The sequence below is a fragment of the Sitophilus oryzae genome, unplaced genomic scaffold (assembly GCF_002938485.1).
Source record: "Sitophilus oryzae breed Bouriz unplaced genomic scaffold, Soryzae_2.0 scaffold_358_pilon_pilon, whole genome shotgun sequence".
Lineage (NCBI taxonomy): Eukaryota > Metazoa > Arthropoda > Insecta > Coleoptera > Curculionidae > Sitophilus > Sitophilus oryzae.
In genome coordinates, this window is record NW_022146927.1 from 1,864,747 (window position 1) to 1,878,981 (window position 14,235).

A 14,235-nucleotide genomic window follows, 5' to 3' on the forward strand; every position below is an offset into this window, starting at 1 on the left:
GGAAACTTGACCGTTTTTTAAATAAAAAATATTGTAATATTTGAGATGTGGTTTCACCTTTCACCCCCTTGGAACTGGAATTTCGAAAAATCCCTTCTTATCGAACCTCTACACCAGTAGTTCCCAAACTTATTTTTCTCGTGGACCACTTTCAAAATTTTACTGGTTTCGGTGGACCCCCTGCTGCTACATTTCTACCACATTCTTAAAGTCGCCAAAAAATAAAAATTGTGTCACTTCTGAGTTCTGTCCCTATATTCCGATATGTAAAATAAAAACGAAAAATGGTACATTTTATATCACTTTATTTATTAAAAGAATAGAATTACAAGAAAAATATTAAGGTAATATAGGTTCAGGTCATAATTTTAATTAATGGGAAGGATGTATCTGATGGAGTGTCAGCAAACGATCAATGTTTGGCTTTATTTTTGTGAGCAATAACCGCAAATCCCCCTGCTCTGTGATGTTTAATTTTGCTCTTTTTTTTGTTAAGAGGTTTGTAACGGCACTAAAACTCCTTTCGACAAGGTATGACGAGGGAAAAGCTATTAAAAATTTCCTTGCGATTTCCCACAGTCCAGGATATTTTTCGGGTATTTCTGCTTGCAGCCAAAATGTTGGGTAGCCTTTTCTAAATTTCACCTTCAGCTCCTCATTAGTGCTTAGCTCGAGCAGCTCCTCTTGTAATACAACATTGGCCACTTCCGTTTCATCAAATGGATTTATGATCCATGGTGGTATATCCATCGTCAGTATATCTTCAAACCTGGTTTTGAAGTCATCATGCAGAGCACTTAAATGTTGACTGTAGGTATGGATATCCTCATCAATACATTCTACCTGCGACAAGTTTGGAAATTGAGAGAATTCGCGCCGACTAATGTTTTGCTTCATAAATTTCAATTTCCCAAGAAAAGCCGAAATTATCCCCTTTGTTTTTATTAAATTCAGGCTGTCCCCTTGTAACTGCAAGTTAATATCATTAAATTTTTTAAACAAATCTGTCAAATACGCAATGTCTGCTTTGAATTTGATCAAGTTTTCTTTTAAATCTGGATCTCTACTTTCTAAGAACTCTAATATGGAATCGAAAACAGAGTAAAATCTCGTTAAGCATGCACCTTTCGACAACCAGCGTACTTCAGTATGTAAGAGCAGTCGTTGGAAGTCTTCATCATTTTCGTCGCACAATTGAGCAAATAAACGCGTATTCAATGCATTGCTTCTGATTTTGTTGACAGCTTTTATTACAAAATGAAGAGATTGGTTCAACCTGTCACTTAAATGTTTTGCCACAAGATGTTGTCGGTGGATTACGCAATGAATAGCTGTAAGTCCTGGTATAATTCTTTTGAGATGACTTATAAACCCACGATATCGCCCGACCATTGCAGGAGCTCCGTCTGTTGCCACTGAAATAATGTTTGTAAATGGGATCGATTTTTCCGTAAAAAAATTACTCAGGACATTAAATATTGATTCGCCTTTAGTGTCAGTCTCCAAAGTTCTGGCAAATAGCAATTCTTCGTGAATTTCTTCCTCAACAATAAATCGGACATATGCCAATAGTAATGCTTCATTACTGGGTAACGTTGACTCGTCCAGTTGTATAGAAAAATGAGTTTTTTGCAGATGATTGCACAAAAAGCTTTCGATATCAGAGCTCATTTCATCAATGCGTCTTTGTACAGTATTGTTACTTAATGGAATTCTTTTTAGTACGTCAAATGGAGATTTGTGCAAAACAGTTTTTAAAACCTCTTCAACAGCGGGTAAAATTAATTGTTCTCCGATAGTGTGCGGTTTTCCAGATTTTGCTATAAGTAATGAGATATTGTAAGATGCCCGCAAGCCATCATCGTTACTTTGAGATGTTGAAGCGAACATACTGTGCATGGTGGGTCTCTTTCCATATTTTTCTTTCAATGTTTGAAAATATTTTAAATCTTTACCTATTTTATCAGTATGACACCTTTTTAGATGATCTTCGAGCTTTGATGGTTTCATAGAGTCATTGCTCAAAACTTTGTTGCATAATAGGCACATGGGCAATTGTTTGTCTGCCTCTGATGGAACAAAACCATATTTCAAATAATCGATACTATATTGTCGACATTTTTTCTTTGCTGTAGCCATGTTTCGTGTCAGTTACCTTACCTGTAAAAAAAAAAAAATGTTTTAGTAACAAGTTTTTTTTCTGAATATAGGTATCACACCGCAGCCTTTGTCAGCACGCGGAAATAGAATTACGGCTTGTAAAGGACCAACTAATAAACCGCTGAGACAAATACAGACGTTTTCACAAAACGGTATCAATTTTAAAGTACATAATTTACCACTAATTTTAATAATAGTATAAATAAAAATTGGTGTACTCAGTACTCGAATACTGGGATCATATTTGTGTAGGAAAAAATAAAAGTCGAAATCCCAAAATTGTCCATAAAACGATAACTAACATTTTATTAAATCAATGAGTTCACGCGCTCCGTGTATTTGCGTATTTTTGTCTGCGGCTTCATTGTTAAAACGTGACAAACTGGCATCGAAGTCCAAGCCCCGCCCTTTTTCCCGTCGCCCGCGCACCGCTCGCTCTTTCCGAAAAGGAATAGTTTTGATAAAATAGTTACTTCAAAACCAATTTAAAATGATTATGAAATTACTGTTTTATAAAATTAGTAGTTATTTGCAAGAAAAATTACAAAATTAATTGCTCTGCAATATTGCTTATTCGGCCTTTTTAGAGAGGCAGTGTTTCTCTCGTGAAAAAACAATTGAATAAAACGTGCTGTGTTTGTCTTCAAATCGAAAGAGGACAATTAAAATATCTGTAAGTTACTAAGTTACCTATCTATACAGGCCGTTGTGATCAACCGACTAGTACACGTAAACAAAATACTTAAGTACTATAACAAAAAAAAGGTAGGTTACTTACTTTTCTCCGGCACTAGCAAACACAGATATAAATTTTCTCACAACTTTTTTTTCCAAATTCCGCCTTTTTTTCGAAATTCCGGAAACAAATGAATGCGTTTGCCTTTGGCATCAAGTATTTATAGTGGTGATCAAGTTCATGTCTGAACAAGCATTAAGCATTGTCGGGCGGATAGCGCTTTGCAAGTCTGTACACGAAATTGTACGTAATATCGAATACGCAAGTTTGGACAAGTAACAGTCGCTTGCCTTATTAAAATATTATCTGCTTAGATAGGTACTTAAAAACAATGTAGGTAGGCCCTTATAAAAACTATGCTTACATTTTGCTCTTTACTATCAAAAGCAGATAAATTTTCGTGGACCCCCATTAACATCTTATGGACCCCCATTTTTTGTTCACGCCTACGTAGACCCCCAGCAAGTCTCCCGTGGACCCCTGGGGGTCCACCTGGACCACTTTGGGAATCACTGCTCTACACCCTAGAATCAACCTGTATGCCAAAATTGAGCTTCTTACGTTGAGTGGTTTGAGCAGGGTCATGGTTAATCAGTGAGTCACTTAAGGATTTTATATATTAGTATAGATTATTTTTTGTTTATTATTTTTGATCTTTAAGCTCCTTAAAACTGTGTAGAAACATATTTAAGTAAGTATTTATAACCATTTTTTTGACCAATCAGATGCAGATATTATTCGATGCATTCGACTAAAAAAACATTAATTTGAAATGAATAAAAGATGAGCTAAATAAAAAGTTTTAAGTGTCGTCTCACCACATCCATAAATATCGCAATTTGTTTACGTGAAATATGCATAAACAAATCATTTACAATAAAAATAAATATTGGAATTACCAAAACCTTGTTCTTGGACAAGTAATATTATAACCTGTTTTTATTTTTTAATCTTGAGTTAAGTTTAATGGTGTACAGAGATGGACTTGAAAAGAAAAATGTTTAAACGAAAAATCTAACTATACAAAAAATACACAGTATGTCCCTGGATTGTCTTTACAAGAGGAAAAATTTTCTTATTATTGATACTTTGAGAAAAATGCATTCTTCATAAAAAATTTTGCTTGTTCTAAAAGCATATTTTCAAGTTTTTTTTAATTTCCTCTAAAACGCTATGTAAATTTGGGAAAGTATAAACGGGATTAACCATTTTAGAACAAGCACAATTTTTTATGAAGAATGCATTTTTCCCAAATTGTCAATAATAAAAAAGTTTTTCCTCTTGTAAAAACAATCCGGGGACATACTGTACATCAAATAATCTATACTAATATCCTTGTTTATAAAAAATATATATACAAGGCTAATATATAAAATCCTTGAGTGACTGACATACTGATTAATCACGATCCTGCTCAAACCACTCAACGTAAGAAGCTCAATTTTGACATACAGGTTGATTCTAGGGTGTAGAGGTTCGATAAGAAGGGATTTTTCGAAATTCCAGTTCCAAGAGGGTGAAACCACCCCTCAAATATTAAAATATTTTTTATTTAAAAAACGGTCAAGTTTCCGAAAAAACGCTTAAACACGTATATTTTATTCTGTTGTTTTACATGTTTTAAGATTTTTTATAAATTTATACAGGGTGTTTCATAAAATATGACCATTGAGTAATCACGATTCTGCTTAAACTGCTTGACGTTTAAAGCTGATTTTTGGCAAACGGATTGACTGTGGAGTGTAGAGGTTCGATAAGGACGGGTTTCTCGAATCTCAAATTCCAAGAGGGTGAAAACGCCCCTCAAATATTACAATATTTGTTATTTAAAAAACGGTTAGTCTTTCGGGAAAACGCTTGGACAAGCATAATTTATTTGTTTTTTTTACATACTTTGAAATTTTTTATAAAATCATACAGGGTGTTCCAAAAAGTTAGGTAATTTCTTAACCACGATTCTGCTTAAACTGCTTGACGTAAAAAGCTTATTTTTGGCAAACGGATTTTTCGAAAGTCAAATTCGAACGAGATGAAACATAAGTAAAAATAAGTAATAAAACCAAGTTATATAATAATATCGCCATATTGTTTTTCCTCATGCTGATATAAATGTGAGAAAATTTTATCCAGTTTGTATGTTAATGGAAATTCTTGCTTTGCTTTATCATCACAATTACAAATGATTAATTCGACGCGAACCAAGTCGCTGGTACACGCTAGTATAAAATAAACATAGAAAAGTGTTAATGCCCAAACTCGCAAAAAGTATAATTTAAATTTTATTCTTCATAAAATAATCATAAAAGAGAAAGATATGTGTAATAAAAATCCTCAGAATATTATACAATATGACAAAAAAAAACCGCGTCGGCGATGGCTATGAAATAAAGATCGCTGTCTTTTATATGTAAAATTACATGGGTAATGTCATCGATCGTCTTTTCCCAGCCAACTGGACGCCGTTTTTTTTCGATTATACGGTACTATAGATTTACGACATTTAGTGGAGCATATAAATATGAAATTCTCTAAAAAACGTGTTTAAAATTAAAAAAATAGATTTTTAATTTTCATTCTTGCACTATCGTTCCTGAATACGACCCTGTCCATCAAATCTTTAAATAAAAGTACTAATATTGAAGACATGACGGTACATCTCGCAGTATTCGAGTGATAATCCATTGTTATAAACAATTCCACAGTAAATAACCAAAAGCAAGATGAAGCTAGTACTGTTTTTCTTAAGTTTTCTTGCGGTGGTTTCTTTGAGTTTTACAGCATTGGCACATTATCCAAAAAAACCTGGTAAGCGGCATATTTTTTGTATGAATTTGATTTTTCAAATTTTATTGTCCAAGTTATATTACCTTAGAAAAATTAACCATTGGAAGCAAAATGAATTCTTCCTTGAGTTATACATTGTCATACACATATTGTATGACGGATTTGAGACGATTTTACAGAGATTAGTTCGGTCCAGGATAGGTTACTTTTTCATTACCTTCTATCCTTCAGTGAGCTGGCACCCAGCGTAGGGAGGTTTTCTTTGTCTAATTTGCAAAATAATACTAAAATTGATTTTAAATGTTTTTTATAAATCAATTTTTCAACATTTCCTACATTAACATACAAAAAATGATTATTAAAAAAAGAGTATTTAGAGTAGTTGTGGACAGGTAGGTACAGAAAAGACACAAATATCTCTACATAAAAGCATACTTTAAACTGTATAATAATTACAAAATACTATTATTGAAAAATGTGTCCGCTATTTTTTGCCGCGCCACCTGAGCCCGACATTGGTTGACTCAGAATCTGATTGACTCCGAAATGTCATTTTAATTTTTAATGCTCGTTCAAAAGAAAGTGAATATTTGATTGGAATTGTTGCTTTTTTAGGTACCCCAGGGCATTGTTTTGCTGATATTACAGGTCCTCTAAATAACGGCCAAACGGTACAGGTGAAGAATCAATGTGCTGAAGCCAGTTGTGGTGGCGATGGTACCCTTACTTTAGTAACGTAAGTATATTGATAACACGTAATCAATATTTTGGCTCCTTTTTTTACATAAATTCGAAGAACAAACGAGAAATTCAAAACTGATAGCTATGTTTTACCAATTTTGAACCTCAAGACAAAAAATGACAAATGTTTGACATTTTTAGCCGACCATACCAATAGGTATGGTAGGCTATTAAGATCGGCAAAAAAAAGTTTTTTTAATTTCACTCAAAATGAGTTATTTGGATCATAAATGACCTAAATACAAAATATTTTCATGGTGTCTGTCCGTTTGTAACACGATAACTCAAAAACTGCTAAACTGATTTTAACCAAATTTGACACAAAAATACTGTGGCACCCGAGAATCTGGCCATTAGTTTTTGGTGGGGGTGGGGGGTTGGTAAAGGGGTATGGGAGGGGGTTAAAAATTTTAAAAAATCGTAACTCCAAAATTACAGTAGCTAGCGAAACGCGGTTTTCAATTTAAGATTAGGAATAATATTTGCAACAAAATTTGTAATAACATAAAAAATCAGTCAAAGTCGCAGTTTTTGAGATAAGGCGGATTTAGTATGGGCGGCTATACGTGCCTCCCAGCGCCAATTCCTTCTACATTTTTTTAATACCTATAAAATATATTTTAAAATATAAATATAATATATTTTATATATTTTTTTTTTCAATAGGATACCCTGTATATTATTTCTTATTTTATTTGCCTTTTTATGAGCTTTCTGAAAATATAATATACTCTATACTTATTTTCATAAATAAGGCAAAAAATGCATTATTTAATTTTCAAGTTTTTTTATTTTTTGCGTATTTTTTTATTTTGCTTTTCATTATATTATAGATGTGGAGCTGTGGCTGGACCCAAAGGAGTATCCAAGCCAGACTTAAGAAAAAGCTATCCAAACTGTTGTCCTCAACCATTATAATGTTGAAATTTCCTAAAAATATATTATAGTACCCCCAAAAAAATATTGTTTTCATTTACCACTCTGCTTCTGAGAATTCAGAAACGTAATTTTCATTTAAAGCAATATTTCGTGTTGATTTCTAATTATTCCATTTCTATTTCAAAAGATTTAATGTCTACGTTGTAATACAATACGCGATATCACAAAATATTTTTATAATTAACCTATATACAGTGTGAAACATAGAAATATTAGTAACTATGTAAAATATTACGGTAACATGTTCAATAAAAGCAACAATAGCCGATACAAATTCTGAACTTAAAACTATCTCTACTGCCGAAAAACAATAATAATATGACATTTCAATGACAGTGACATTCAAAAAACAATAAACACAATATCATAGCTATTTTGATTAGAATCAAAAGTAAAGGAATGCTTTTAAACGTTACTGTCTTCTTCAAAACCGAATATCTCCGTCAAAAAAAGAGCTATTGAGATGAATCAAAAACAAACTAATCGAGAATAGATGCATCTTGACGATAAAGTTGTTTATAAATCTCTTACTTTATTAAACAATTCCACAGGGTGTTTCAAACTTTTACCAAAATACTAACATTTTGTTTTCCCTCGTATAATAGCCAGACGAAAACTTTGATTTTTAATTTAAAAAGAGGATAAAAAGTCAATTAATTTAGCTACAAATTGCTCAAAAAATCATAAAAATCGGACTACCAGAACAAAAAATATTGAATTTTAAAATAAATGAAAATTTTAAGGTGGCTGTCTTTTCGTGTCATTACTGACTAGGGCATTCAATCCCGGGATCCCGGACATTTTTTCAATCCCGGGATTGTCTTTTATTTAATCCCGAGACTTTCGGGATTCATCATTACATTTTTTCTTTAATTTAAATCGTACACAAGTCTTTCATGATAGTACAATATGCGCTTATAAACAACCCTGAATATATGGCAACAACGTACCTTATATTTTTTCGTCGCGGGGTCTCTTTTGATCAGCTTGTTTTTTTAAGAAATTGTTTCAAAAAACAAATTTAGATTCTCATCTTTGTTACTGCATAAGTTGTTATTTTAGTAATCTTAATATTTTAGTATCTTTCATCATCCTGTGTTATGCTGTGTTTGTTCGTTTGGTTATGTAAATTAAATAAAAAATGTATATTTTAGTTCCTTTTAATGCTTTTTTTGTTAAATAAACTTAAAAAGTTTACTTAAATAACTCATAATTTCTTGATAATATGGCAACATAGGTATTAGATTATATTTACAAGAAAGAAAATCCAGAAAAGATCCAGTGGTTCTCAAAATTTGAGCAAAAATTTTTTTTTCTTGAAATTTTCAAAATAAAATAACTCCGTTGTTTTGGACTTATTTGTAAAACGATAAAGAGAAAATATGTTTCTTTTATCGAGATCTACCACTCCTTAAAATACTTGCACTTATTTCTGGGACACCCTGTATAATATAAATTCAACGTAATTAATTTATCCCGGGATCGAAAAATTATAATCCCCCGATTGCCCCGATTGAATGCCCTATTACTGACCTGTTTTTGTTTTGAAAAAATAAGATTGCTTAGTACAACCCTGTTATTATAAAATTTTAAACAATAGTACTGAAAATTACTGATTTTATCTCGGGTCTTACTTTATATTTTGCAACACAACTGTATTGTTTTTAAAAATTACAGCAAAATGAAGTTGCTGTTATTTTCCCTAAGCTTTTTGGTAATAGTTTCCCTAGTTTTTTCAGCAATAGACATAATACCGCCTGATAAACCAAGTAAGTTTTTTAAAAAATATTATTATTATTGTTTTACTTCAAACTTTCGAAAAAGAAGATTAAAGGTACGCGCACACTGACCAGCACCGCACTCGCCGCACGAATCGCACTTTTTTTTCTTGTCGCGCACATTCGCATTATTCGCTATTTTGTTTCTTTTTGCCCCTACTACATCCGCATTTGCCAATCGAATTTCTCATCAGTCGCTTCCAGAGTCTTGTCAGCGGTGATAAGTGGTTTTTTTTAAATATTTCTCGACAATGAATGACAACGAACAAGAAATAATTATAAGCTCCTTGCTAATAGGAGAAGAAGAAATCACGAGAAAGAATCGAAAGTTATAGGTTCACAATATTTGCAAAAATCCACATTATTTAAATATTTAATTGAGGATGAACTAAATTTTTTTCAATATGAGCCATGAAAAATTTGCGAACTTTCTTAGTATATTGAATTTCTAATCTCCTCTTCGGCTACCTACGTACACTGAACCAAAAGTCGACATAAATATAATGAAAAAGTTCATTAATATAATGAATTAAACAATTAATTTTGAGCCGATGAACGATTTCATTGGCACAATGAAAAGTAATTCATTAACTCTATGAACTTTAAGTTCATTAAATCAATGAACAGTGTTCATTAATTTGAAGAACACATTCATTGGTACAATGAACAGATTTCATTAATACAATGAAAGAATTTCATTGTATTAATGAACCGTATCATTAATACAATGAAATTTATTTCATTGTATTAATGAACCGTTATCATTAATACAATGAAATAATTTCATAACCTATTTAGTTATACATTTAAAAGTCGACACTATTAGTAACTCTTGTTATACCGTATAATCGATGATGAAGATCGCTGTCATTGATATGAAATGTCATTGATAGTCATTTCCCAGCCAACTAACTGATATAATTCTACCATAAATAGATTTCCATTTGAACAAGCCCTTAGCTACAAAGGTAACAAAATGACTAATAGTGCCGACTTACTTACGAGCACAGTAAATTTTTCCATTAGGAATTATTAATAAAAAACAAGTGCAATAAACTAATAATAATTTATTAAACTCGATATAGCATATACAAATTAAAAATTAAAAAAATCGAATCGACGAAGAGAATAGTAATGTTATTATTAATTTTAGGGTAAATTATAATAAGAAAATTAATTTACCAGTCGATATCCTGAGGGATTTCTATAAAAAGACCATTTCTTCATTATATTAGTTGTATCCTTAGACTTGATAACGTCTAGACGAATTTGCAACAGGCTTTCCAAGTCGCATCAAGTGGGTCCGATGTTAAATTGTCGAATTTGAGGGCTTGAAGGCAGGTCTCAACATCTCCTTCCGGTTCTAAAAGACATATCAAAATAATTAAAATTCCAAATATTAAAAGAACATTCGAATTTACCATGATCAGTTCCATGTCTCGACTTGTTACTATGTTTTTCTTCTTTTTGTTTTTTATCTTCTGAAACATATTTGGAAACCGCTGTTTTAATGAATACCTACACCAGAGATCTCACACAGCGGAATTTGATTTGACAACACAACAAATTAACTACAATACGATAGGACTTTTATTTAAAATATTTAAAATATTGAAGATAACACTTACCGCTCTAATGAAACTAGAGCCTCACTGAATAACTCAACCATACAGACGTTATTAAAGTACCGATCAACATGGCGGACATTTAAGCCCTAATATTTTATTCATGATATTAATAACCGCGTACATTAATATCATGTAGTGTGTTCGTTGTATTAATAACATTGTTCATTGTCACAATGATTTAGTACATTAATATTATGAATATGTGTTTATTAAAGTTTCAGCACTAAAATAAAGAACGCGTTCATTGGGACAATGAACGCGTTCATTATATTAATGAAAATCTTACATTAATTTAATAACCAGATTTTCATTATATTGATGAAATTAGATTCATAGTATTAATAAACAACAGTTAATAATAATCAACGTTCATTAATATTATGAACAATATTTTTTTCAGTGTAGAGTGGAAGGAATTGCGAGTGACGTTAGCAGCACCAGCCGCGTTTTCGAAAATCATTCTGGCCCAAAGTAACACAAACAATATTTTTCTTTGGTCGATGCGGCGCGTGCGGGTCTGGTCAGTGTGCGCGTACCTTAAGGAAGTATAGTACTGAAATTATGTTTTTATGTGTTAATAGGACAAAATTACTGTCATTCTTACGAAACCGGTACCCTGAACCTAGGACAGAAGATACCTCTAGAGAAACAATGTGGGCAGGCGGCCTGCGGCAAGACTGGTACTCTGATAATTACTACGTAAGTACCAAATAAAATAGTTGGTACTACCCGTACTACTTAGGGTGGATCAAAAAAATCAACTATTTTTTTTCAATTTATACTCTGAAAAAAGGGTTGATTGACACCTCAAAAAAATTCTCTCCAAGTTTGAGCTCTTAATCTTTGCTTCTTATTTTATTATTAGAAAGAAAAATTCATATCTCGGTATCTACTATTTCGAAAAAATATCTCGTCTCATATGTTTGTAGGAAATTGAATTCTCTACAAAAAAGGTCTCTTACTATTTTTTTGTAAACCTCACCGTTCGAAATTTATTAAAGGTTGAAATTTGATTATTTTAAGGCAATTTTTTCTCTTCTGAATTTTATAACTCGTTAACAAGAAATCATTATGTAACGCGCAACTCATGGTTTTGTAGGAAATTCACTGCTCTACAAAAATGTTTCTTATGATTAGTCGATTAAATTAAACGTTTAAAAGATATTCATCGTCAAACTTCAATGCACAGTAATTTTAAGAGTTTTTCATTAATAATTCGAACAAATTTAATTTAATTTATGAGATTCGGGGAATTTTTTGCAAGTTTAAGTTTCTGTCGTGAAAGTAACTACTACGAAAGTTCTCTGTTCGAAAATTTATTTGAAATTTAATGAATCATTGGAAAAAATGCAAACCCAAACTGAGCTTAGAACTAAAAAAACTAGAAAAAAAATTTAAAACATTTCTTTGTTCATAGAAACTCAAATTTGTACAAATTTTAAGTTACTTTAATGAACATAACATAAATAAACATAAGATAATTAAAATTACAAACAAATTAAAAAATAATCATAGAGAAAGTTTGAGAGGCTTTTTGGTTTTATTTTTTTTTGTTAGAGAAGATTTTTGGTTTTACCTTAACGTGATATAATGTCATTTTAACAGAACGTCAACGGCTTTTACAGACGTATCTGTTGAAAAAAAATTAAGTGTTCTTGAATAGTTGTATTTTGTATTTAGATATTTTATTAATAGTTTTTTATCTTTGTTCTTTTGTTTTTATCTTTGTTCTTTGTGTTTTTTTTGCTTCCGACACTTTTTCTTTTTTAGTAAATCACTGCTGACAAGTTTGGTTCCCGTTGGATTCAGTGGCGTAACTATCGGTGTGCCGTGTGTGCGAAGCACACGGGCCCGGGCCCTCGGGGCCCCGGGCCGCATTTCCATATCTATCACATGCTATCGCGAATCAAGCAGAATCCTTCCGTTTCTGATGAGGATATATATCCAATGGGTCAGGTTCTATACCTTAAATACCCCGATGATATTGCCTATACCATTTCTTCTCAATTACTCTCCTTCAGACAATGTTTCCAAAATAATTTATATGAAATCAATTGAATATTTCAACTCACTGAATTTATTTTAATTAAAAACCTTTCATCGTCTTCTAGTTTCAGCGAGATTTTAACAGCGTGTTATATTTTTCTCACCATACCTGTTTCTGTTACTCTCTGTTGCCTCGGCTGAAAGATCTTTTTCCAAATTAAAGCTTGTCAAAAATAATTTAAGAAATACTATGGGCGAAAAACGGTAATCAGCTTTGGCAATTATTTCAATAGAAAATGAAGTTACCCGTACAATAAACATTGGTAATATTGTGTCAACTTTCGCCCATGCTAAAGCAAGGAATAAAGAATTCTAAGATGTTCATGTTCCTATTTACATTGTTTATTTTAATTTAGCGTTTTGTTGTTGTTTTTTGTTTTGTTTTTATTTATTTTTTTATTTATTTGATATTTTATATGTTTTGGGTTACATATTCTGTGTTGCAGTAATAAATAATACTATATAAAAATTAATTTGATAATGTTATTTCTAACCTAAAATATGAGTGCATATTATTCAGATTAGTATATAAGTATTGAAATATGTAGGAGCAATAGGGGGCCCGGTAAAATTTTTGCACACAGGCCCGTGAATCTGTTGTTACGCCACTGGTTGGACTAACGCAGCAGTGTTTACAAAAAATAACTATTTTATTTTGTAGATTATCTTACAGTGGCGAAATACCCATAGGACCTTTTTGAAGTGACCTTCTAGGGCTTGACCACGCTAAAATTATTGTCGTTTGACATTTCGCAGCCGTGTTTGACGCCGGTTTTTTTGGATCGTTTGGTATTTATATTCATTAATTTACAGATGTGGAGTAACTAGGGGTCCCAAAGGAGCCACAGTACCAGACTTGACCAAACCATATCCAGAATGCTGTCCTAAACCAATAGTGTGATGAAATTTCAAGAAAATAAATCATAAATAGAAAAAAAATAAAGTTTTTTTTATAAATATAATCTAGGGGATATACAGGGCGATCCGAATTGTATTCTTCTTCTATACTTCGGTAGCATATTCTGCAGATGAAAATAAGTAAAAAAGTTCGTATAAATGTATGTCCTAAAATGCTTTGTTTCGGAGATACAGGGTGTAGAAGTTTAAACTAACATTTCGATCCGTAGTAAGGACACTTTGACATTAGATAATTCTTGGATAATACTTTTTAACTCCATGGATAATACTAAATTCATTCTGGACTTAAGACTTATTTCCAAACAATAGTGTATTTCATAATCTTATTTCAATTGTGTAACGACGCTTGTTTTTTGCGTTTTTTATTTTAAAAATTGTTTTAATTACTCTTTTATTGACCGCTTTTATATAGCCAAATGGATACAAGTATGTTTAGTGAGAAGTTAATTTTAAGTTTAAAATAAGTTTAAATTAAAAAGTGTATACTCATCGAATTTGATACTAT

At 31.7% G+C, this 14,235-nt stretch overlaps 2 protein-coding genes across 2 annotated transcripts in view; one reads left to right on the forward strand and one right to left on the reverse strand.

The window, feature by feature from the left end:
* The window catches only part of LOC115884843 (diacylglycerol kinase 1), a 126,844-nt gene that overhangs the window by 110,780 nt on the left and 1,829 nt on the right, over positions 1–14,235 (reverse strand). The gene's annotated exons all lie outside the window — the stretch shown is intronic.
* Positions 5,540–7,382, forward strand: LOC115884842. Its single transcript, XM_030903546.1, has 3 exons — positions 5,540–5,701; positions 6,296–6,416; positions 7,255–7,382. Exons 1-3 carry the CDS (start codon positions 5,617–5,619, stop codon positions 7,337–7,339), a joined length of 291 nt encoding a protein of 96 aa, XP_030759406.1. The 5' UTR covers positions 5,540–5,616; the 3' UTR covers positions 7,340–7,382.